This window comes from Lathamus discolor, chromosome 14 (genome assembly GCF_037157495.1).
Source record: "Lathamus discolor isolate bLatDis1 chromosome 14, bLatDis1.hap1, whole genome shotgun sequence".
NCBI lineage: Eukaryota > Metazoa > Chordata > Aves > Psittaciformes > Psittacidae > Lathamus > Lathamus discolor.
The window spans coordinates 6,140,139-6,162,706 of record NC_088897.1 but is presented as its reverse complement, the minus strand read 5'-3'; the positions used below and the strand labels follow the sequence as shown (position 1 = coordinate 6,162,706).

General features: G+C 41.7%; 1 protein-coding gene across 17 annotated transcripts in view; it reads right to left on the bottom strand.

The window, feature by feature from the left end:
• The window catches only part of GTF2I (general transcription factor IIi), a 74,811-nt gene that overhangs the window by 51,219 nt on the left and 1,024 nt on the right, over positions 1 to 22,568 (bottom strand). For 15 of the 17 annotated variants that reach the window (XM_065694791.1, XM_065694779.1, XM_065694781.1 and 12 more), the window contains exons 2-3: positions 13,273 to 13,378; positions 10,645 to 10,783 (exon numbers count right to left, since the gene is read on the bottom strand). The exons of 1 other annotated variant lie outside the window; for it this stretch is intronic. In XM_065694791.1, the coding sequence (XP_065550863.1) occupies positions 10,645 to 10,783; positions 13,273 to 13,371 (238 nt within the window). In that variant the 5' untranslated portion in view covers positions 13,372 to 13,378. The remainder of the gene's footprint in view (positions 1 to 10,644; positions 10,784 to 13,272; positions 13,379 to 22,568) is intronic. One more of the 17 variants, XM_065694789.1, reaches the window with a different exon arrangement.

Below are 22,568 nucleotides of genomic sequence, written 5' to 3'. Positions count from 1 at the left end.
AAAACAAAAATGACGACACGGCTCCCTTCCCATTAAAATGAGAACTAGACAAAAAAGACATTGAAATTTTCCTTCATAACTCTTATCGTTGGATTTCATTACATGTTTTGAATCCATTTTCTTAAGCTCACATCATGCATTCGCCTCCCTAATCTCTCCCACTTTTGACAGAATTTCTGACAAACAAGATTAAGGCTCAAACACAGTAAGATTTACGAGAGCTCTGCAAAACTGATCAGACCCAGCAGCCATTCATCTCCTGTGGCAGCATCAATGGACACATCTCCACTTGCTGTAGATTACAAACCTTACAGGTTCTGACCAAGCCCTTGCAACAATTACTAGAGCACCCACCAGGATTCAGGCTATATTTGGGAGGGAATGCCTGGGACATGTGCAATAAGACCTGTTGGGAAAGAGGGATGGGGGCAGTATTTACAAGGTAAATAGCCCAGGGAGGGCAAGGAATGGTTATACCATAAAAGAATTGCTTTCTACACAGCTGAGAGCATACTGCAGAATTAGTCTTGTTACTCTGCAAAAGCTATTCCAGATTCAGCATGGTTAAAAATGACCCAGCTCCTAACAATCCTCATTTTGCACTCAAGAGTCCATATACGATTCATTGCCTCTTACCTTCTTGTACCATCCAGGTGTTTTGGTTATTCAGAACACCTTTCCCTCTTATCTGTCCTGATCAGCAGCAGACCAGGTTTGACAGCCCAGCCTACCACTTGGCTGGAAAAGGAATCTCCCAGCTACCACCATCCTTATAAAAAGGATGTACTACAAAATGAATAGGCTGCTTTAAAGTAAAAGTGCCCTCTTACAAAAATTCTTATGACTGAACAAAAAAGGAAATACCTGAAATGATCAAATTTCAACTTGGCAATTTTTTCCTGTTGTATGGCAGCAATTAGATAGCTACCCCCTGACCTCCAGATGGGTGGACAGTATAGCTTCCTGCTTTAAATAGATGTTATGCCTATAAAATGATAAAAGAGTGTTACAGCTCAGCAGTGTTATACAACATGTATTCTAAAGCATGGCCAAAGTGCTATTTTGGCAGAGTAAAATAGGCCATGAAGCACATCTGTATTCACAGGACCCGACCCAGAAGTGAGAGGAATGCTGCTGCATGGAGGAGGCAGACAATTGACAAAATCAGCACTATCTGCGTGTCACCAAAGAGTAAGACACAAAAAAAAAAAAATCAAGCTTTAGCAGAGACACAGTTTACTTAAGTGAAATTTCCTCAAAAATGTCACTTGAAGAGGAGATGCTACACAAACAACAACAGAGAAAAGCTGGTAGAATTCAGTATCTGAAGGTGATGGAGCTCAACACTCCCCTAGCAGAAGAGCTGTCAGTGCCACTGTACATAAGGCATGTTAAAACAACAGGTTGTTAATCAGGTGGTTTGGCTTTTAATCCCCCAGGTGGAGAAAGCCACAAAGTGATTATAAGAGTATGAATGTCACCCCTGAGCAGACACGCTGAGAGGCAACAATTATTTTGCGACACCACTCATGTACCTACATTTTACCATTTGTACTTAAGGAAAATTACTCCGTGAAAATAACTATGAGCTATGAAAGAGGGAAAGTAAACATGTGTAGCTAAAAACTGTTTGCTTTGGTTTGCAATGCATCCACCCAGTTCATCTGTGAGCTTTTTAAGGCCATCTAGTTTTGCAGTTCAGGAAATTGGACAATAACCTCAAAGAGAAATCATTTTAGGATTATCAAAGGATCACTTAAACCACAAGAAAAGCAAATCACCTGAGGCAGAATTTAGAAACCAGGGAATTTCAAACAGATCAGCTATCTACTGTAATTTCTGTTTGTTTTCAACTTGGATGGGACAAGATGGGTGGTCTCCACTGAAATGTGACTGAACTTACTAAGAAAGTTTTTTAAACTAGCTCTTAGCAGGATGGAAGCAAAGGAAGCACCCCTGAGGAAAAGAGGCACAAAGTGAGCTTCTAAAACACTTTAAAAATAACCTGTGTCTAACTGTGTAACAGAAGTTTTGAAAATGAATCTTTCTTTTCATTTTGAGAACTTGGGAAAAGGAAGAAGAACAACAGTAGAAAAGCAAAGGATGAGTATAGCAGGCCACAAAGTAAAGCTAAAAGACATTTTCAAGTCTTTCATGAAGATCTAGGCTGTTAATGTGGGTTTCAGCTAATGAACACATATTTGAGAATACATATAAATACATAATATTCATATATATATATATATACATACAAATACACAATGAACACATATGAGAAATGCAATATGGGACAGCTCAAACTCTACATTATTTGCATTTCAAAAGGTCAGGCAGAAGAGGTCTGGTAAGATGAACTATTTAAGCGAGCTCAAATGGAGACAGCATGGCAAACAAAGAAGCAGCTCTTACAGCAAAACAGACAGGGATGATTACTCCGGGGTTCAGGTTTATTACTTGTAACTGCAACTGCTGGGCAAGTGCTAGGAATGTTATCTTTGAACTAATTCCTATGCATGTGATTTATTAGGAATAAACTGATCACATCTTCAAGGGTAGATGATTTAACTCATAACTACATTCTGCAAATACAAAATAGAAAGTGACTGAAACCAAAACGTTAAATCAAAAAAGCTTCTGGCAATGCCAAGAATAAACACACTTCAGGTACTTTATCAAGCAGTTACAACCACAACAGAAAATCTCCCCCAAAAGCTAGAGGTGGGGCAGAAACAGATGCAAAATACAAACTAGTGCTTCCAATAAACAGAGTACAGTGCAAATACTTTAACAGACTGGGAAAGCAGAAGCCCAGAGTGCTGGGGGCAGTCACAATGTATGCAGCAAAGTGGCCTAGCTTTCTAGGAAGAACATCTGAAGCTTCATGCTTTTTATTAAATAAACAAAGATATCCCATAAACTTTAGCAATTAGAACACTCCAGGCATCTTTGTAGCATCCTTGGAGATGGGGACCCCCAGAAGCAACTCACAATGCAATGTTTTGCAGTGGCACAGGGGTCTGGGCCCAACTGTAGAAGACCATTTTGCAGAGGGCTGCAGAATAGGAAAGAAGATACACAAGAAGCCAGCAGTTGCCATGCCCACAACTCTCCCAAGCAAAAATGTTATAAAATTGTTGCTTAATTAAGCCCAGGCAGAGCCAGCCAGGTAATCATTAACACCTCACTGAACAGGCATGATGCAACCTGGCTCACAGAATGCACTCATGTGATCCCTTCCACTAGCAGAGGCAAGGTCTTAACTCCCAAGTTACAGACACAGGAGTTAAGACCTTGTTAAACATCATGTTTGCAAGCATAATTAGTCTGAGAAAAGGTGATGGGCTACAGTCAGTGTAGCCAGCAGCAGCCATCTCTTCTGGTCTTGCAATATGGAGAAGTACAAGATATTCCAAGTCATCTGCACAAAAAGGAAGGTGAAAACTCAGGAAGGTAACTGAGAGCCACAGCTGAGCTAGTTCCCATAAAGGTGACTAGGAAGAACCTGTTACAGCAGATACTGAAACAGAATTTAGCAGAGGTTGTTTCAAAGAGGCCACTCCCAAACAGCTGGAAGGAAATCTGGCATGAAAAAAGAGATCAAGAGTTACAGAGGTGTAAAACAGTTCTGGCTGGGTAGCAGAAAACCATTCGGACAGTCACAGCTTTAAAAAGCAACTATTCCAACATCCTTTTTTCCTTCTACACTCTCCATAAAGTGTACCTGTTTCAAAATGCATTGGAAGACCGAACCTAAAGCAAGAATTACAGATACAGCCCTCCATTTGTATTTAAAATAGTAACATTAGTGATGGCAGACATGAAACTATACAAATGCTTTGTTGGGATCCTCCACCTGACTCTTACTGTTTTTCTTTAACTTACTATTTAGATCTACAATTCAATGACTCCTTTCTCTTCCTAAGTACTCTGCAGCTTCAGGAGCAGCAAAAGCCACCAAAGTCTCAGCTGGCCATGGATCAGTTTAGGGCCAAAGTAAGTGACTGTGGGAAACCAGTTTCCATACTGGCACACCATCATCAAAAAGTGGTATTTTTAAACTAGCTGCATTTGTGTCAAGGGATTTGACACAAATCCCTTGTTTGCCTTTGGGCAACACCAAAAAGATGTCAGTTAGTTATGGAATAGTATTTTCACTATAAAAGCACAGCAGATAATCAGAGACAAAGATGATGAAGACTGTCATTTTTACAATGAGGACACAATCAGTTAGACCCACTAATGCCCTCTGTTATTAGAGTAATACTGGAAAGATATTAGGCTGCTTCCATACAGGTCAGGGGATTCAGTCTACTCAATTTTAAGTCTGACACATTCTGCTTTAGAGCTGAAAAGCTGAACACCCCATTTAGATACTGCTTCTGAATTCCTACAGGCATGACAAGTAAAATATACAGGACACAGCGGTAATCACAGTAGGAAGGAAGAAGCAGATCAGGTGTATTACTACTTTATTTGGATGTTCCAGTAATGATGGGAATAAAGTACTATAAAAACAGTACATCCAGACCAGTAGTACAGCCCAGGCACTAACTAGCATGCTGCAGTGTCAGCGGCTATCTCAGCAGATTGCAAAGACGTTTTCAAGCACAATTCTAAAATTAAACCAGAGCTACGGAGTTAATAAAAATAGTCACACTCCTGTAGCTTGACTCCCACCCCTCACCTCCTAAATACACGATCTGTGCATGATGCTCTCAGACCTGAAATACCACAGTCTGTTCAGCATTGCTTATTATGAAAGTACACAGACGATACACAAACATGTAAACAACTTCATCCATTAGAAAAAATGAAAGCAGCAACATGCCAAACAGAGCTTCAGCATGTTGAAATTTGTATTTATACCAACATGCTATACCCTTTACTTAGCTTTGGTTAAAAAAAAAAGCTTCAGTCATGTGTTTCTACACCATGCTTTTTTGATACTGTCACCTACAAAGAAAACACAGTTCAAGATAAACCCACTGATTGATGAGCTATTTAGATGCCTACAGGTAGAGGCGATGTGAGAAAGATGCAAGACTTTCAGAAGCCTTGCTTGAGATTTTTAGGTACCTAAGTTGCCTTAAGGATCTGGCCCTGTTGCTGGCATTACTTTTATTGCCAGTATTAGAACTAATTGCACCTGTAGCGATGCAATGGAGAATATTAACATTCTTTAAGCTTCAATCACAAAAGTATCGACTCTGATTTCACAAGATTCTTCCAGTTTGAAGAAATGTATTAAGCAATTTGGAGTGCATGTCAGTAAAAAACAGTGTAAGACAATGATGGAAAGACAAAAGAAGCTACTGCCTTCAACCAGTTGGACTTTTGGGCAGCGCATCCATATGCACTTTTTGAGAGGGGATGACTCCAGCCAATGCCATAAACTCCTCTGTATGAAAGTCCTCATGCAGACAGCAACCACAGAGTTCATATTTACTGCTGGCGAGATGTCTTCAAGTGAGCAAAGGCATCACTTCTGATGAAAGCATATCCAGTGCATTCAGACTACCTTCCAGCAGTCCAGGATCTCAGTACGGTGCGATAACATCAAGCAGTCCCATGCCAAGCGAAGCACACTATGCTCACTGGCAGCACTTCTGCTATGCTGCAGCATCAGAGCTGGACATGCAAAACAGCCTCTAGGAACACCTGAGCAGCTTTGTCCCGTGTAGTCATAGTTTAAACATTAACATTTAATGTGAGGAAAACTATTTCCGTCACTCACTGAACAGCAAGAGTATGATTTCATGAGGAGAATCCTCAGAAGCAGCTCAAAATTCTGACACTGACCAGAACACAGAAAGCAGAGACAGAAGTGAGTTGTACCTCTTTGGCATAGCTGGGAAGATGCTGCCTGAAGACAAGGTCTAGGTAGCAACTTTGCTTTAATCCTACACAGGCATCCTCTAGCCTATGGGGATGAACAGCTAGGGATGGAGCAAACTGACACTCTGCAAGTGTACATGTGATGTACTCAGAATCCTATCTACATATCCTCAAAGACCAAAGGATTGCCCTGTAGTCTTTTTGTGTATTTGAAACCTTCATTCTTTACAGAGAAGAGATCCTGCACAGTGAACAGCAGCTTCTGTGGACGCCAAACCCTGAAGCAAGGACAGTCACTGCATAGCTGTAATTTCAGCTATGGAGTAGGAGGCTGGCATCTACCATAGCAAGACCCCAGCTGTGGTATAACTTCAGCCAGAGATGCTTAATTTTCTCTAGAGTATAGGGGCAAACTAATACAAGCACAGAAATGCCAACTGCTGGCATTCAGACAGAAATTACAGCAGGCCAAAGTAGTCAAAAAGTTGCCAATCCAGTTCAGAGCTTGCCAGTTTTGAGTTTGTTTTGTTTTTAAACCAGCCTTTCAGGTTTCTGGTTTTGTTTGCTTTTTCCATCCCCCTCTAAACTGCTGAAGCATTACATTAGTAACAGAGAAAGAGATAAGGGAGCACAATGTCAGATGAAGGACACCCTAGAAAACCTGATACTTGTATTTGCTCAAAGGCCAGAACGATTCAGTGAGACAGAAGCCTAGCCACAGATGCTCCAGCAGCCTAGTTTATGGGAAGAGTCATTTTACTTGCCTGCAGATGATGGAGAATATCCAAAAGGGAACAGTAATCTACACACCAAAGATACTGAGGAGCCAAAGCTGAGCAATCTTTCCCAAAAGGTCTTTGGAGCATCATGTGCCATTCCTTCATCATGAGCAGGAGGAACAGTTATGCCCATTAAAAGCATTTGGATTCTAAGCATTCTTGAAGCTACAAGGAGTTCTTACAACCTGTGGCTGGATGGACATGGAGGTACAGGTAAAAAGAATGAAAGATGCTGAAACAAAGTCTCTAGCAGGACTTGAAACCAAACTCTGGCCCATATCAGATGCATTGCTAAGATCAGCATGGAAACATAAGGCCACCAGAAGGAAAATGAAGGCTGATAAGAATAAACAACCTATCATCCAAGATGAACCACCTACAGAAGCAAGATGGCCCCATCTCAGGCAAGTGAGCCCAGAGCCCTGGCACCAGAGAAGGAAAAAGCAGCATGACTGGGAGAGCTGACAGAAAGTTGCAGAACTCACAGGATTATGCTTCTGTGAGACCTACATACCAATGGTGCAACAGCTGGAACCACTGGAAATGCTAGCAGAGGCAACCAGGATTCTTGGAGAACAATCAGTTCCTTGGCAGATGTTACCGAGCACACATATCTCTCTCAAAAGTCCAGAGCAGATGACCAAAAAGGTATTCGAGTGAGGAAGCTGTTCTGATATTCATCTGACAGTCAAATACAACCTGAGGATGATGAAGCCTCATTTGGTTGCTTTTTTTTTTTGTCTGTGCTGTAAACCACCTCCAGTTCCATTCAAATGAGAATGGATTCCACAGAGCTGACACCAAGCCTTAACCAAAACTCAAGGGAAACTGCCAAGATGATGCAGATGAATATATGAAGCAAACAGCATTCTTGAGACACTTGCCAGCAACAGGTCTCCTGTTCAGGACAGCTGATAACACAACTCCACAGAAATCCAGAGAGCAAGGAGGCACTTCATCTTGCTGAGGCCATCCAAGAGGAACTGAGGACCACACAACAGACTTCAGCAGGGAACAGCAACTAAAACAAAGAGGCACTGGTAGAGCAAGACGTTTATGATCTTGATTCCTTACAGGGCACAAGTATCCATGCTTCTCCACATTCTGAATATAAGCAGGGACTGGAAGAATACACTTTTATGTACAATATAAACTTACACAGGCTTACAGTAACTGACACTGCAGGTTACTTAAGCTCCGTGTTATACATACAAGCACAACACAGTGCTACATTTACTGAAACATACCATTTCACTGTAAGACACGGCTTACAGCCCTCTTCATTAAGCACAGGTCAGAAGAATATATTATCTGCCCCAATTTTAAATAATTAATGCCTGTTGACTGGTTCTCCAACACTCACTATACAACCCATATTAATTTTTTTAAAAAAGCCCAAAACATTGCTATAATTTGTTTTAATACATTTTCTTAGGGTAACAAGGTACATGAGATAAGTGCAGGACTCCTCCTTCCCTGCACTAGGCATTAGAAAACTCACGTGGGTGAAAATCCTCATGAATGAAAGCCACAGGAAACCCAAACTCAGTGCTGTTGCCACTGAACTGCTGCTATTTTTATCTGCCCTATACTGCTAGAAAGCATAGATGCTACTACCTTCATAAACCTTATGTGTACATTTCATCAATTTAGCCCACTAAATTATTACTAAAAGTAACAGCAGGCTTGAAGCCTGAGGCCTCCAAATGCTGGAAAGCTCTTCATATTTACTCCACTACACACAAGAGCTGTGGGAAAAGCGGAAGTAAGGACTGGAGACACATGCTGGCTTGTCATAACAGTCAGATGTAACCAGAGGAATGCTTTGTAGCTACACTTCTGTTTCCAGACTTACAGAGAAATTAAGAGACTCACACAAGCAGAAAGCTAATTCTCCATATTGTCAGCACCATGTGTTCCAGAGGCCAACATCCCAGCTGGATTTTTAAAGGTTTTATTCTACCAGCACTGTAAGAATTGCTTGGAAGCCTTTATCCGTCAGAAAGGAATAAAAAGGGCCCAAGTCTAATGTATTAAAACCACACAGAACTGTGACCTTCCTGGGCACTACCAAAGGACCTACTAAATTGCAACTAACATTGTCTATTGCTAGCTCTCACGTTTAACTGAAGACATAAGGTGCTAAAGGAAAGGGACTGTTGCCTCCACAGTTCTAAATTTTAGATCAAAAGATATTACACTATAAATTTCATCAAGACCTCAAAGTTGCCAGAGGCAGTGATGGAACCAGCATCACCAGGAATATGTAATGCTATTATTCCTAAAAATTTGTGTTCTGAAGTCAAGTTTTCTGGAATTATCAACACCTTTGTCAGCAACATGAGAAAACTACCTCCAGCACCAAAACTCTCCAGGAAGAACAGGGGATATGCACTCAGTGAAGTGCATATCATGATAGCAATGACTGAGGTTAGTTGGCTTTATTCACACAGATTTACACCCCATGTTCTGCAAGAAGTAGAACAAAAACACTGTTTCCAAAGTGGATACTGTTTAATCTCATGAGCCTGACAGTACAAAAATCACTGCCCAAGAACAAGTATCTTGTAACCGGAGTAAAGCAAAGGATAAGGATTATCAGTTCTGATGTAAAATTTAAACACATGCACACGATACAGTCAAACATAAGCACGGATGAGAAGGCAGTGCTTCCCTGGATTAAACACCAAATCCCAATTATTTCAGACTCCTTACCAATGGATGTACCCAGTATACAGTCTCCTGTATAACAGGGCCCATAATACCACTGCACTGGCAATAAAACAAAGTATGTAGGCTCTCAGGGCAGTCCTTTAAGGAACAACAACAAGCAAAAAGAGATGAGGTGAAAAACTGAACTTCCCCCGTAATTCAGCTAACAGTTTTCATAAATACCAGTATGGGAGCACTGCCTCAGTCAGGTTGTAATTCTGCATTTTGATATCAATCATCTGTTACAATGCAACATTGGGGTGTCTTTCCTTAGAGTAAATATACTTTTGCACACAAAGTCATTGTCCAAGCAAGTAGGATAGCGGCAAAAATCCAGAGCCTCACCACAAACAAATGGCCTGCAGACAAAACCTCCAGGACAATTTTAGCTAGCAACAAAAGCATTCTGAGAAGCAAATGTTTCTACTACATATTAAACATAGTTGCTTTCCAAGCAGTTTTTAATTAGTCAAACCAGAATATTTTACACCTGTTGCTCAAAATCCCCCCTTTCTCCTCAGATTGATTCTTCTCTCATACTCTGTTCTTGAACCTGCATCTTCTTCCTTTCCCTATGCAGGTAAATTTTATTATTGAGCAGTGTCCATCAACATCACTTTCCTAAGTGAGCACATCAATTCTCCACGAAAGAGCCACTGAATCTTTGAAACCTAGCTCCTAAAAATACTGTCCTGTACTCAATAGATAATGGTTTATGAAACAGTAAGTCCCACTGTTTTACTATAAAACTGAAATTAAACAAAAAGCACACCCTAGACGTGTGTAATGCAGATGTAATTTTAAGTCATTATGATATAAATACATATTTCTGTCTAATAAATAACAGTGATACAGAAAAGCTACATAAAAATATCTTGTCAAAAAATGTGCATCTGCTTTAATAAGGCATGAAGGGATCTGAAGAACCAGGCCCATCTGAGCTGACAGAAGTCCACTACCTGTTGAATGTGACATCCAGCCTTTGCCAGTGCAAGATTTAGAGGAGTTACAAAGAAAAATTAACATGTACTAGGAAATGGAGGATGTGGTGTAAGTCTAATACTTCTCTGTACTAGCTTGTCACATTATGGAAGGAAAAAAAAAAAAATAACCATTTTCAGCCACAGTTGAAATAACACTCCAAACCAGACCACTGTTACTGATTATTTTTATGTTCTTAAACAGCTGGTTTTGCTATAGTCAACATAATTATAGCATGTAGCCATGATATATAGACCTTTGCTCCCAAAAGTTATTAGTATTATGCACAACACATTACACAGCTTGTGAAATATAAAAACACAACATTGGAACTTACAGTATTTAACAAAATCCTTCTGAAAATCTTTCCTAGAATTGACAAAGGCTCTTCCTTTTTCAGTTCCAGCTACAAACACATCTGTTTCATATACAGCAATACAGGCAACTTCTGCTTTGGACTTGGCAAGTTCTTTACACTATAAAAAGAAAAACAAAAGCTTTTATTACTATAGTTAAGAGTACAGTTAATAGAAATGTATGTGGTATCATGTAAAACAGTTACTACTTCTGGTGCCAGAATCCACCCTTCAGAAGGTACTGCGAGTAACATAACATCAACGATTAGCAAAGGATAATTTATACATCTGAAGTGCTTTTCATCAGGAATCTTAAAAGCACTGTAGATGCATTAGGGAAATTAAGGCCTTGTGTAGACTCAGAGATTGCACTGTTTTTAATTAAAGTGATTTATGACATCAATCCATGTGAAATTATCACTTCCCTGTTAGACAATCATATTGAGTGTCTTACTGCAACTTTCAACAGAGCGTACAGGAGTTTGTTCAGTCACAGCAGGCTTATCACACATCATGTTTGTTCAGAAAGGTGTGGTTGTGAGCAGGAAAGCTGCCTGCAGTCTGCCTCATCCTGCCTGCTGTGCTCAGGCAAATTCCTCCTGAGCAGAAGGATTGCACCTTCCCTGTGAATACCTACATGCATTCTGCCGGGAGAAATTTCTGGCAAAGAAGTGAATCCTGTGGCACAGGGAGAGAGCAAAGATCCTAAGAAAATTAGTGAGATCATCAAGAAGGGATCACAAGAAGTCAATTTCTCCTAGGAACTCAGATCAGAGATTACTAGAACCTATAAAAACACCAACTGCAGCACAAGAGGAAAAAGTGACACAAAACCTCTGGGAACTGAATATAGCCATTGGAAAAAAAGGCTTGCAATCAATTACCTTATAACCATCCCATTCAAGTTCCATTGCTAAAAAGGAAATTTTTGTTCTTATCATTTCATATCAAATTTTGTTCTCATCGTATAGAATCATAGTTAGGGTTGGAAAGGACCTCAAGATCATCTAGTTCCAACCCCCCTGCCATGGGTAGGGACACCTCACACTAAACCATCCCACACAAGGCTTCATCTAACCTGGCCTTAAACACTGCCAGGGATGAAGCACTCACAACCTCCCTGGGCAACCCCTTCCAGTGCCTCACCACCCTAACAGGAAAGAATTTCCTCCTTATATCCAATCTAAACTTCCCCTGTTCCAGTTTTAACCCGTTACCCCTTGTCCTGTCACTACAGTCCCTGACGAAGAGTCCCTCCCCAGCATCCCTATAGGCCCCCTTCAGATACTGGAAGGCTGCTATTAGGTCCCCACGCAGCCTTCTCTTCTCCAGGCTGAACAGCCCCAACTTCCTCAGCCTGTCTTCATATGGGAGGTGCTCCAGTCCCCTGATCATCCTCGTGGCCTCCTCTGGACTTGTTCCAGCAGTTCCATGTCCTTTTTATGTTGAGGACACCAGAACTGCACACAATGCTCCAGGTGAGGCCTCACAAGAGCAGAGTAGAGGGGCAGGATCACCTCCTTCGACCTGTTGGGCACGCTCCTTTTGATGCAGCCCAGGATACGGTTGGCTTTCTGGGCTGCGGGCGCACGCTGCCCGTTCATGTTCATTTTCTCATCGACCAGCACCCCCAAGTCCTTCTCTGCAGGGCCGCTCTGAATCTCTTCTTTGCCCAATCTGTACCTGTGCCTGGGATTGCTCCGACCCAGGTGTAGGACCTTGCACTTGTCGTGGTTGAACTTCATAAGGTTGGCATCAGCCCACCTCACAAGCGTGTCAAGGTCCCTCTGGATGGCATCCCTTCCCTCCAGCATAGCAACCGGACCACACAGCTTGGTGTCATCAGCAAACTTGCTGAGGGCGCACTCAATCCCACTGTCCATGTCAGCGACAAAGATGTTAAACAAGACCGGTCCCAACACCGATCCCTGAGGGACACCACTCGTTACCGGTCTCCAGTCGGACATCGAGCCATTGACCACAACTCTTTGTGTGTGGCCATCCAGCCAGTTCTTTATCCACCGAGTGGTCCATCCATCAAATTGGTATCTCTCCAGTTTAGAGAGAAGGATGTTGTGTGGGACCAAATATTTGATACTGCCTCAACTTCATGGAAATGGGATAGGCATTTCTATTTACAGCCCTGGGCCAAACTTAAACCCCACAACACAATGATTAAATAACTTCTACAAAACGGGTGATAGGACAACTAAATACAAAAGTCTTTTCTGCACAAGTTTTGAATTGGTACAGCAGCTGAGGACAAGGCTTTAGCCTCAAGACCATTTATTCACCCTGTATTACAGAAGGCAAAGACCAGAACAGATTCTTGCCTTTCAACCACACTCTACCTGAGCAATCAATAATTATTTCCTGTCTATTTGACAAAATAATTTTTAAAACAACCACATCACAACAAGATGACTGCTAAGACTGTTAGCATGATTTTCCACAAGCAAAGAGACAGAGTTAACAGCAGGTTGGACAGCACACAGTAAGGTAAAGATACAAAATTGCACCTTTCCTGCTCCCCAGAGGAAGCAATGTGATGGTGTAATCCTGCACATGCAAAGAGAGCAATAATGCAGCTGCTTTATTTCTCTACTAACCATTGATTCGAGTGCTGACATGAGGAATGTAATCACCATTCTGCTTTCAGAGAAATCCTTATCACGAATGGATGTTGCTGGTGCAGTAGTTTGGGCCATTTTCTTCCTATAAAATGAAATAAAATAACCCTGTTCAGATACCCACAGCAGCGCAAGAAAACTAACACCTCTTAAGCAAGCAAAGATCAAAAACTATTCAAAACCCCAGAACACACCCCACCAAGCAAATACACAGGTAAATTAACAGGAAGTCCTTGCTCTTCTATGCTTTAATGCTTCCTGCTTTTTCATCCAAAGCTGGAGCTGAACATTCCAGAGTTAAAATGCTGTGCCATGACTAGACCACAAACTCTTTGTGCTTAGAGAGATATATATTAAATTGTCAGCTAAATTTACATTGATTTTTCTTCCTAAGCATGTTTCCAACTCCAGCAGCCTAAACAAAGCAAAACCCACTGGCATTAACATACAAAAAAGAAAAGGCAAATCATAGTTATGAGACAAGTATTAGAATAATCCTCCCTGTAATTATTATGGCCTAGCTCAAAACAAGCCGCCACCACCCTGCCCCAAGATCACAGCCTCAAAAACTGCAGGAGCAGTAACAGAACATGACATTTTTATTTGCATATTCTTCAGTTGTAGCATTAAGTCCAAAGCAAAGCAGTCCCAATTAAGGTGCTAACATTACAAACTGAATTTCAGCAGTGACAAAAAAAGGGATTTTAACCTATTTTCTGTGTGTCATTCAGGAGACTTTCAACTTCAGTAATAATAATTATTTAAGTAATAATCAGGGGCTGTTTATGCTTCTGATTGCAGAATCGCCTGTACAAGAATGCATATAACATCTGGTAAGAGCACATTTTTCTATTGGAGTGTTGCAACTTATGTTTATACATATCTAAAGCAATAACCTGACATGCCTGGAGGAAAACCAGTAGATTTAGGTGTTACTCCATGCACAAGTCTTGAGAAAAAAATCACCTTAAAAGTCAAGATAGCTCAGATAAATGAGACATTTCACAACAGCCTGATGAGACAGATTGCTGCTCCTGTAGAACTTACACACATAACACAGCTCGAGTTTTCAAAGGTGACATGCAGCCTATTAGATGTGCAGGTAAGCCAGGGAAGCACAAATAACCGTTGCATGTGATAATACATACTTACATTGGAATAAATAGCACTGTGTTGTTCCTTTGACAGGACTTAAAGCACTCCAGACTACAAATTGGAGGGGGAAGAAAATAAAAGCTAGCAAGACTACAAGCTCACAACAGACATCCAGCAGCCTTTCAGCTCTCAAGGCACAGACCAGCAAGGTCTAAACAGCTTTAAAACAGTGCTATGGATAAAGTGGCAGTGGCAGTCAGCAGCTGTTTGAGGATGCTGGTAATGAGAGGTTTGACCATCAGTGCCTGATACATCTAGGGGTAGGCAAACAGGTCCTTAACCAGGTCTGGGAAAGGAGCTGAACTTCAAAAGTGAATATAAATCAGTACGTACCAACTGCTGAAAGATGTTGATTGCTTCAGTGACCTAAGAAAGGGTCAGCTGGGGATGGGGAGGCAGAAGCTGATTGGATTAGTCTCCAAAGGAAGAGGGGCATCTTATTGCTTACAGAATATCAGAGGGAAATGAAAATTATGTATGACATAAAATTATGAAGACATAAATCAGTCTTCACCGGACCATTATTTTTGAGTTCTCAAGCTCATCTTTGGAACTCCTTTAGGGTTGGGATGCTGACAGTGATTTTAAACATGATGGCTTTTAGATTTTTTAACATGATATCTTAACAATCTGGTATTACAGATGAGAGAACATAGCTACACATTTTCCCTTCCTCTAATGTCTCCGTTCACTGTCTGATGCAGCTGTTCTGCATCAAGTTCAACATCTCCCAAGACAGCAATGTCACAAACATACACACCTACCCAATTCTAGGTGAAAAATCATGTGATGTAAAAACAAGAGTTAACTTACTTTCTATTTTGCAGAGGTATCTTATCCAGAAAACAGACCAAGGAAATTCTAGCAATCACCTGAGGGCTGAAGATGAATATTAGAGAAATGCCAGAATTTCTCCTATCCCTGGAAGTTGGTTTCTGATCCACAGGCAAGGAGCTTGTCCAGGGAACAGGGTAGAAAACTGCTCCACTGGACCAGGTCCTAGCTTGATTCACTGCACAGCCCCACAGATAGCCACCCTGACTCAGCAGAGAAGACAACATATCCCAAGTTCCTTTAGTGCTGCACATGAGGCCACAGCTTCAGTATTTTAGAATAACATTTGGATAGGGAGTTGAGTAATGTTATCACTGGACTACTTTTCTAATACCATTTGGAAGAGTCATTCCAAAGCATAAAGCGTCTTGTATTTTTAGGATATCCATTCTTTAACAGTTTGCACGGTGCCAGATCATTGTTTAATGCAGAGTCAAGAGACATTCTGCTGCACCATGGCACCACAACAATATTTTTCCTACCTACATGACAGCAAGTCAGATGCAAAAGATTTCCCACACACATTGTGCCAGTTTCTCCGTTTAAAACAACAGTTTTCTCCACTATATCTGTACCACTGGAACAGTGTTTATTATTAGAAGGAATAAAAGAAAGATCTACCCCTTTTAGATCTATGAACCTGGCTGCATTTCCAAGCTCTCAGAGAGTTCTGTGACAACCCCACTGCCCAACATGGTCAAACAACACCCCATATCTTGACCCCATTTTGTTGTCCCACAAATCCCCGCTGCAAAGCCTTGGGAAAAGCGTAACACCCATTACCAACATGCTACACAAAAAAGCCAATTTAAAACCCATCCTTTGAACAATTACAGGTGGCTGCCAGAGTATCACTTATGATATATCTATTAATCTTAATCATATATTGCTAAAAAAGAACCTCCGGATCATTTAATATTAGTTATAATTACATACAAATCCTTCAGCTTAACTGTGCCAAGATGAGCCTTTGCCCACGTAATGGCTTGCACCAATGAACAAAGCTCTGCAAAACACTCTGGTAAAGGATGTAGCATTTAGACATTCCTGGCTGCGTTTTAACTCCAGACAGCAACTAAGCACCACTCAGAAGCAGTAATAAGGAAAACATCCCTGAATTACAACATTGTTTCAAGCACAAATCCAAAACACAGCTCCATACCAGCTGCTACAAAGAAAATTATCCCAGACTTATCCAGCAGGCTGTCTGATGAGAAGGTCACCAGGATATATTGCTAGAAAACCCTGTGGGTTTTCCTTTTACAATGAGAAAGCCAAGGACAAAATAACAAGTGGCTTTTCAGGAAGCCAAACCATCATGCATCTCACTCCCCATGTTTCTTTCTGGCTTCTTCTTTAAGACGCAAAAACCAGAAATACTCAGGGCAAGACAGAACAAAACCACAAAACACAATTTATTTCCATCTTCCCTGTACTCATCCAGGGGCACACATGCCAAACTCTATAAATGCACCTGAAATGGATACTCTCTCTAGAAGTTGCTTGTCAGACACATAAAAAGGAAAACCAAAAAAATAATTAAACATTATGAAGAAAACCTTTTAGTTAAGCATATAGAGGACACGTGGAAAATTAGGGTGGGGATGAAGGAATAGGCATTTCTCAGAGAAAAGCCTTAATATGGAATACCAACAACCCTTCATCAGATGCACTGCAAGTGGGTATTCCCCAAATGATACATCTATCCATTGCCTGCTACTCTCCAGGAAAGTATCTGCAGATGCCAAAGAAGGTTTCTCTACACTAACCCTTTACCTCACATTGCAACACAGATAGAAGGTAACTCTCAAGAACCCCAAAATATGAGTTGATCCTATACATCACTGCAGATCTGCTGGCTCCTTAGGGGAAAGACGCACAGCTCCTGCTAGATCCCCAGGGGTCACTTTTGATATTTCAGGAAAAAAAAGTTATTCTAGCAGAGTATAACAGCACACATTTCATTACAAAGCTGGAATAAAAAGGAACATGACAAAATATACCCCTACAAAAAAACAAATCTAACAAAGCTACACTGCTTCATGGCTGCTGCAGCTTTCACCCATGGGCTTCCTTGCCTTCTGGTCACAATTTCAGTGTACTTAACTCTGCCAAAATATTGGCCTTCTGACAAAGGAGAGAATTTGATTCTTTCCAAACTGTACAGATTAACATGCACAAGCTGTTAAGTGCAATGAATCTCTTTAAACAGATCTTGGCTGAAAATCTGTCTTATTTTTCCTAAAATTTGGTTCAGTGATCTCTTGTTTCAGAGGGAGTTAAGGTTGATAGTTCTGACCTAAACTAGTGTCGTGGTTTAAAAAAGTCAGCCATAAACCATACAGTCACTCTCTCACTCCCCCTCCACCCCTTCTTGCCCTCCCCCTACTTTCGGAGGGACAGAGAGGAGAATCGGAAAGAATGCAACTCCCACGGGTTGAGATAAGAACAGCCCAGTAACTAAGGTATAACACAGATCACTGCTGCTACCACCAGTAATAATAATAATAAAGGAAATAACAAGGGGAGAGAATACAATACCACAGCACCAGCCGACCGATAACTCGCCCCACCCCACCCACCCACACGAGCACCGACCGATACCTCCTCCAACCCGGCAGTCCCCTCAGCCCTTTCGGGTAATTCTCGGTTACATCCTGGGCACGACGTGCTGTGGTATGGAATACCTCTTTGGCTAGTCTGGGTCCTGCGTCCTGTCTCTGTTTTCTCCCGGCTTCCCCTCGTCCCTGGCAGAGCATGAGGCTCAGAAAGTCCTTGGCCAAACCAAATATTTGACCAGCAACTAAAAACATTGGTGTTATCAACACTGTTCCCAGGCCAAAAAGTCAAAACACCGTGCTGCACCAGCTACCAAGAAGGAGAAAAATAACTATTACTGCTGAACCCAGGACAGAGGCAAAGGCAGGTCTGACAGATTTTAACTCTGCTTACAGCCTACACCAAAACCAAGAGGGTTAAGCTTCCTGATATCAGGAACAGGAATAAGAGACAATATGGAGATACCAGAGGGCATTCGGTCAACTCAAACTCTCTTTTCTGGCTTACTGTCAGCTCCTCCAGATAGAAGTTGGCTCCCTTGGAGGTACAAACCTGGACTCATTGGCTACAGAAGTCATCATGTACATATGCCTGGTCAGCTGTTAGCCAAGACAGAACCCAGGCTATTACCCCTCTCCCCCCAAAAATGAATAAAAATAACTCTGAAGTACAGCAGAGCAGCCCTGAAGAAGCTTTAATGTACCAGGGAGGCTCTGCCCTTCTCCCCCCCTCACATACTCTCTGAAGTATCTCTTTTGTCTTTTTTCCCAGCCTCCTACCTGGAACAGCAAAGCGGCTGATTCAGGAAAGGTGCACATCACAATTCAAGTCAGCCTTCTTGCTCTTTTGCTCACTAAAAATATAGTGTATTTATCTCCCTAGCCTTTAGCTATATCACTTTTCAGTCTGAGACACCAGGAATACAGATATGGCACTCACAGTCTCACCTGAGGAGCAGTTTCCTGGGAAGCATACTCTTCCCATTCACACCCCACACCATTACAAGTGCAGCAACAGCGACCCATAAAACACAGCAGCTGGGACAGTTGCTGTTACCATTTCAATCCAACTCCCACCACATGGATTTAACTCACAGCAGCAACATCAAGATGCAGCACCAAGTGTTCTATATTAGGGCTTACCCCAACAAAACCCACCAGCAACTACTTATGACAGCACATCCCACTCCAGTTAATGAAAGGATTTGCAGAAGCATGCAACCTGGCAACATGATCTCCCTGTAAAGCAACACACTGCCCCAGATCCCTACTGTAGTGCTCACTGACTTAAGCTTGCTTTATTTTTTTACCTTCAAGGGCAGCCATGCAGAAGGTCAGCAACCAAAAGCCATCAGGAAAAAGGGTCCCTAACAAACAACAAAGTTCTGAGGGGAAACACCTGGTGCTGAACACACCAGAGAGCACTGAGACAACAAAGTCACACAGAACCAGCATCACTTTTCTAGGAGTGCTCACTACACCACTCTAAGACTCCCCCACTAAGACCAGTAATAATTAATTCCCATTTTTCTAGGTAATTTCGTGATACTCATGATTGATGACTTTTAGTCAGCCTACATGTAGCTCTGCTACTCTTCATAGACATTAAAAAAGAAAAACACTATCTGAGCAACTATTATTTTAGAAGCATCTGATTTCTCTCATTCATAAGCCTGTATGTTTGCAAAGAGATACTAAATTTGATTTTCATTAAAGATTCCAATGTAAACCATCATATAATGATGAAATGTTATATAAATGAAAATGCAGTATTTAACTATGTACCTCACAAGTCAACTATATAGAAGTGAACTTATTACCCAGTTTGGAGTAGTTAAGAAGCCATTAGTGTAAAATCATTGCTGCATTAAAGCCAGACAGACCTGGGGAACAAATCACTGAGTTTTGCAGTGTTTAAGTATGCAGTGCCCTACTGCAGCACCAAGGCGTTCATAAATTACAGTGAAACCATGTAAACAAAATATTAATTACAGCAGTCCTGACCATCCAATAATTTGTCTTTACCAGTGTAATTACATTTACTTAGTCAACATGACGATCATGTTGAGTAACAATTACCTTAGTTCCTGCCCATCAAGACTTACACGTAATATCAAAGAAGTGACTTAGTCTAAACTCCATTTGTATTTATTTAAATATAACAAATTGGTGGTGGCATATTTTCCAGAGTGAGAAATTGTCATCCTCCTTAGTGTGAGCTGGTCCTTTGGATCTCTATGTCATACTGCAGTGGTCACAGGTATCAAAAGGGTCAAACTGATTTACACACTGGTGTGCTCCTGCCCAGCATAGCATGCCTCAGGCCACCCTGGGAAACCTGTGAAACTCATTACTCCATCACTGTACAGCAGTAATCAGACCCCTCTATTTGGTCACTTAATTCATTCTGCATCTTCTCCCTTGTTCTTATTACTGTATTTAACCAAATGAACCAGAACAGTGATTTTCATGGAATCTATTACACATGTTCTTCTAAGGATTCAAGCATTTATGTCAATCCTATTAGAAGTCTCTCTCTACCCAGGATCTCAGACCAGAAATAAAAGTAAATTCCATAAGGAAGAGTTAGGGAATGTGTAAGTAACTTTCTGTCAGAAAATTGCTGTCATGGTTTAAGTTCAGCTGGCAACTAAGTACCACAGAGCTGCTCACTTGCTTTCCCCCATTCCACAGTGGGATGGGGAGGAGAATCAGAAAAAAAAAGTAAAAACCTAAGGGCTGAGAAAAGAACAGTTCAATAACTGAAGATACAACAATATAACAATAATTATAGAAAATAAGAGAGAGAGAAATGAAGGAATAAACTTTGCCCTGCACAGTACACCTGCTGACCGATGCCCAGCCTGTCACCAGGAAGTGATCAGCCCTACTGGACAACTCCCCCCAGTTTATATACTCGGCATGATGTCCTGTGGTATGGACTATCCCTTTGGCTAGTTCAGGTCAGGCATCCTGGCAGTGCTCCCTCCTGCTTTCTTGTGCTTCTCCTCATTGGCAGAGCATGAGAGAGTGGAATGTCCTTGATTAGGATAAGCACTGCTTATCAGCATTGTTCTCAGACTAAAGCCAAAACAGAACACTATGCCAGCTACTAGGAAGAAAATTAACACTATCTCAGCCAAAAGCAGGACAATGACAAACTCAGTCTTACAGAGTGTCCTGGTTTAAGCCCAGTCAGCAACTCAGCCACACAGCCCTCACTCACTCCCCTCCTTTCCTCCCCTCCCCCGCTCCCAGAGGGATGGGGAGGAGAATGGAAAGAATGTAACTCCCACGGGTTGAGATAAGAACAGCCCAGTAACTACACAAATCACTGCCACTACCACCAAAAGCAATAATGATAAGGGAAATAACAAAGAAAGAGAATAGAACCACTTACCACCCGCAGAAAGATACCCAGCCCAACTGAGCAGTGATCTAGCCCTTCCGGGTAACTGCCCCCAGTTCTATGTCCTGGGCATGATGTGCTGTGGTATGGAATACCTCTTTGGCTAGTTTGGGTCCCGTGTCCTGTCTCTGCTTCCTCCTGGCTTCCCCTCCTCCCTGGCAGAGCATGAGACTCACAAAGTCCTTGGTCAGAGTAAATATTACTTAACAACAACTAAAAACATCAGCGTTACCAGTGCTGTTCCCAGGCCGAAAGTCAAAACCACAGCACTGCACCAGCTACTAAGAAGGAGAAAAATGACTGCTACTGCTGAACCCAGGACACTGCCCCCAGTTTTACATCCTGGGCATGAGGTGCTGTGGTATGGAATACCTCTTTGCTTAGGTTGGGTCGCATGTCCTGTCTCTGCTTCCTCCCCACTTCCTCTCCTCCCTGCCCTTGGTCAGGCTAAACATTACTTAGCAGCAACTAAAAACGTTGGTGTTATCAGTGCCGTTCCCAGGCTGAAAGTCAAAAACACAGCACTGCATCAGCTGTTAAAGAGAAAAATGACTGCTACTGCTGAACCCAGGACACAGAGGAACAAGAGTTTCAACCAGACTTATATGGAAAGGTTCTCATGTGCTGATGGATAAGACAAAAAGCTGACTGTAGCCTCTTACCAGTCCATATGGGGGGGGCAGACTTTTACACAATCTAATTTACCTAATGGATTTATAAGCCTTTACTTTTGTTTATCTTTTAATATGTTTCATAGGGGGTTGCTATTTTAATTGCAGAGTTCAAGTTAGGCAAGCAGGAAAAAAAACCCTAGACATGTTTATAAACAGAGTCTAAGAGTTGCTCCTTATTGCAAGGTCTTAACCCAAAGATTCACATGCACTGACAACTCCTCAGCTACACAATTAGCTTACAAGGGGGTGGTTGCACTCATTAAACAGTCACCATGCGGATGTTTCTCTCAAGCAACTTAAACACTAAGCCTGCAATTAAAGAACTGGAAACACAACAGATGATACCCAAAACACGATAATTAAAAACTCTGTCATTAATCCAAGAGAGGTGGATCATGTTACACATCCAGACAGGTGTATGACTTTACACTGACCTCCCTTAAACATCAGGTTGACAGACTTCTATAACAACTCTCTGCTGCTGGGTAGGCAGGTCCTTTGGAACACACACGTTGCTGCACATAAACCCACCCTGCCTGAACTCCAGCCTCAAGGAGCCACTGTGCAGGCGCATTCTCTGGGTCTCTCTGCCGAGCTCTCCTGCCCTTTAGACTGGATATTAAGAAAAATGTCTTCAACGAAAGG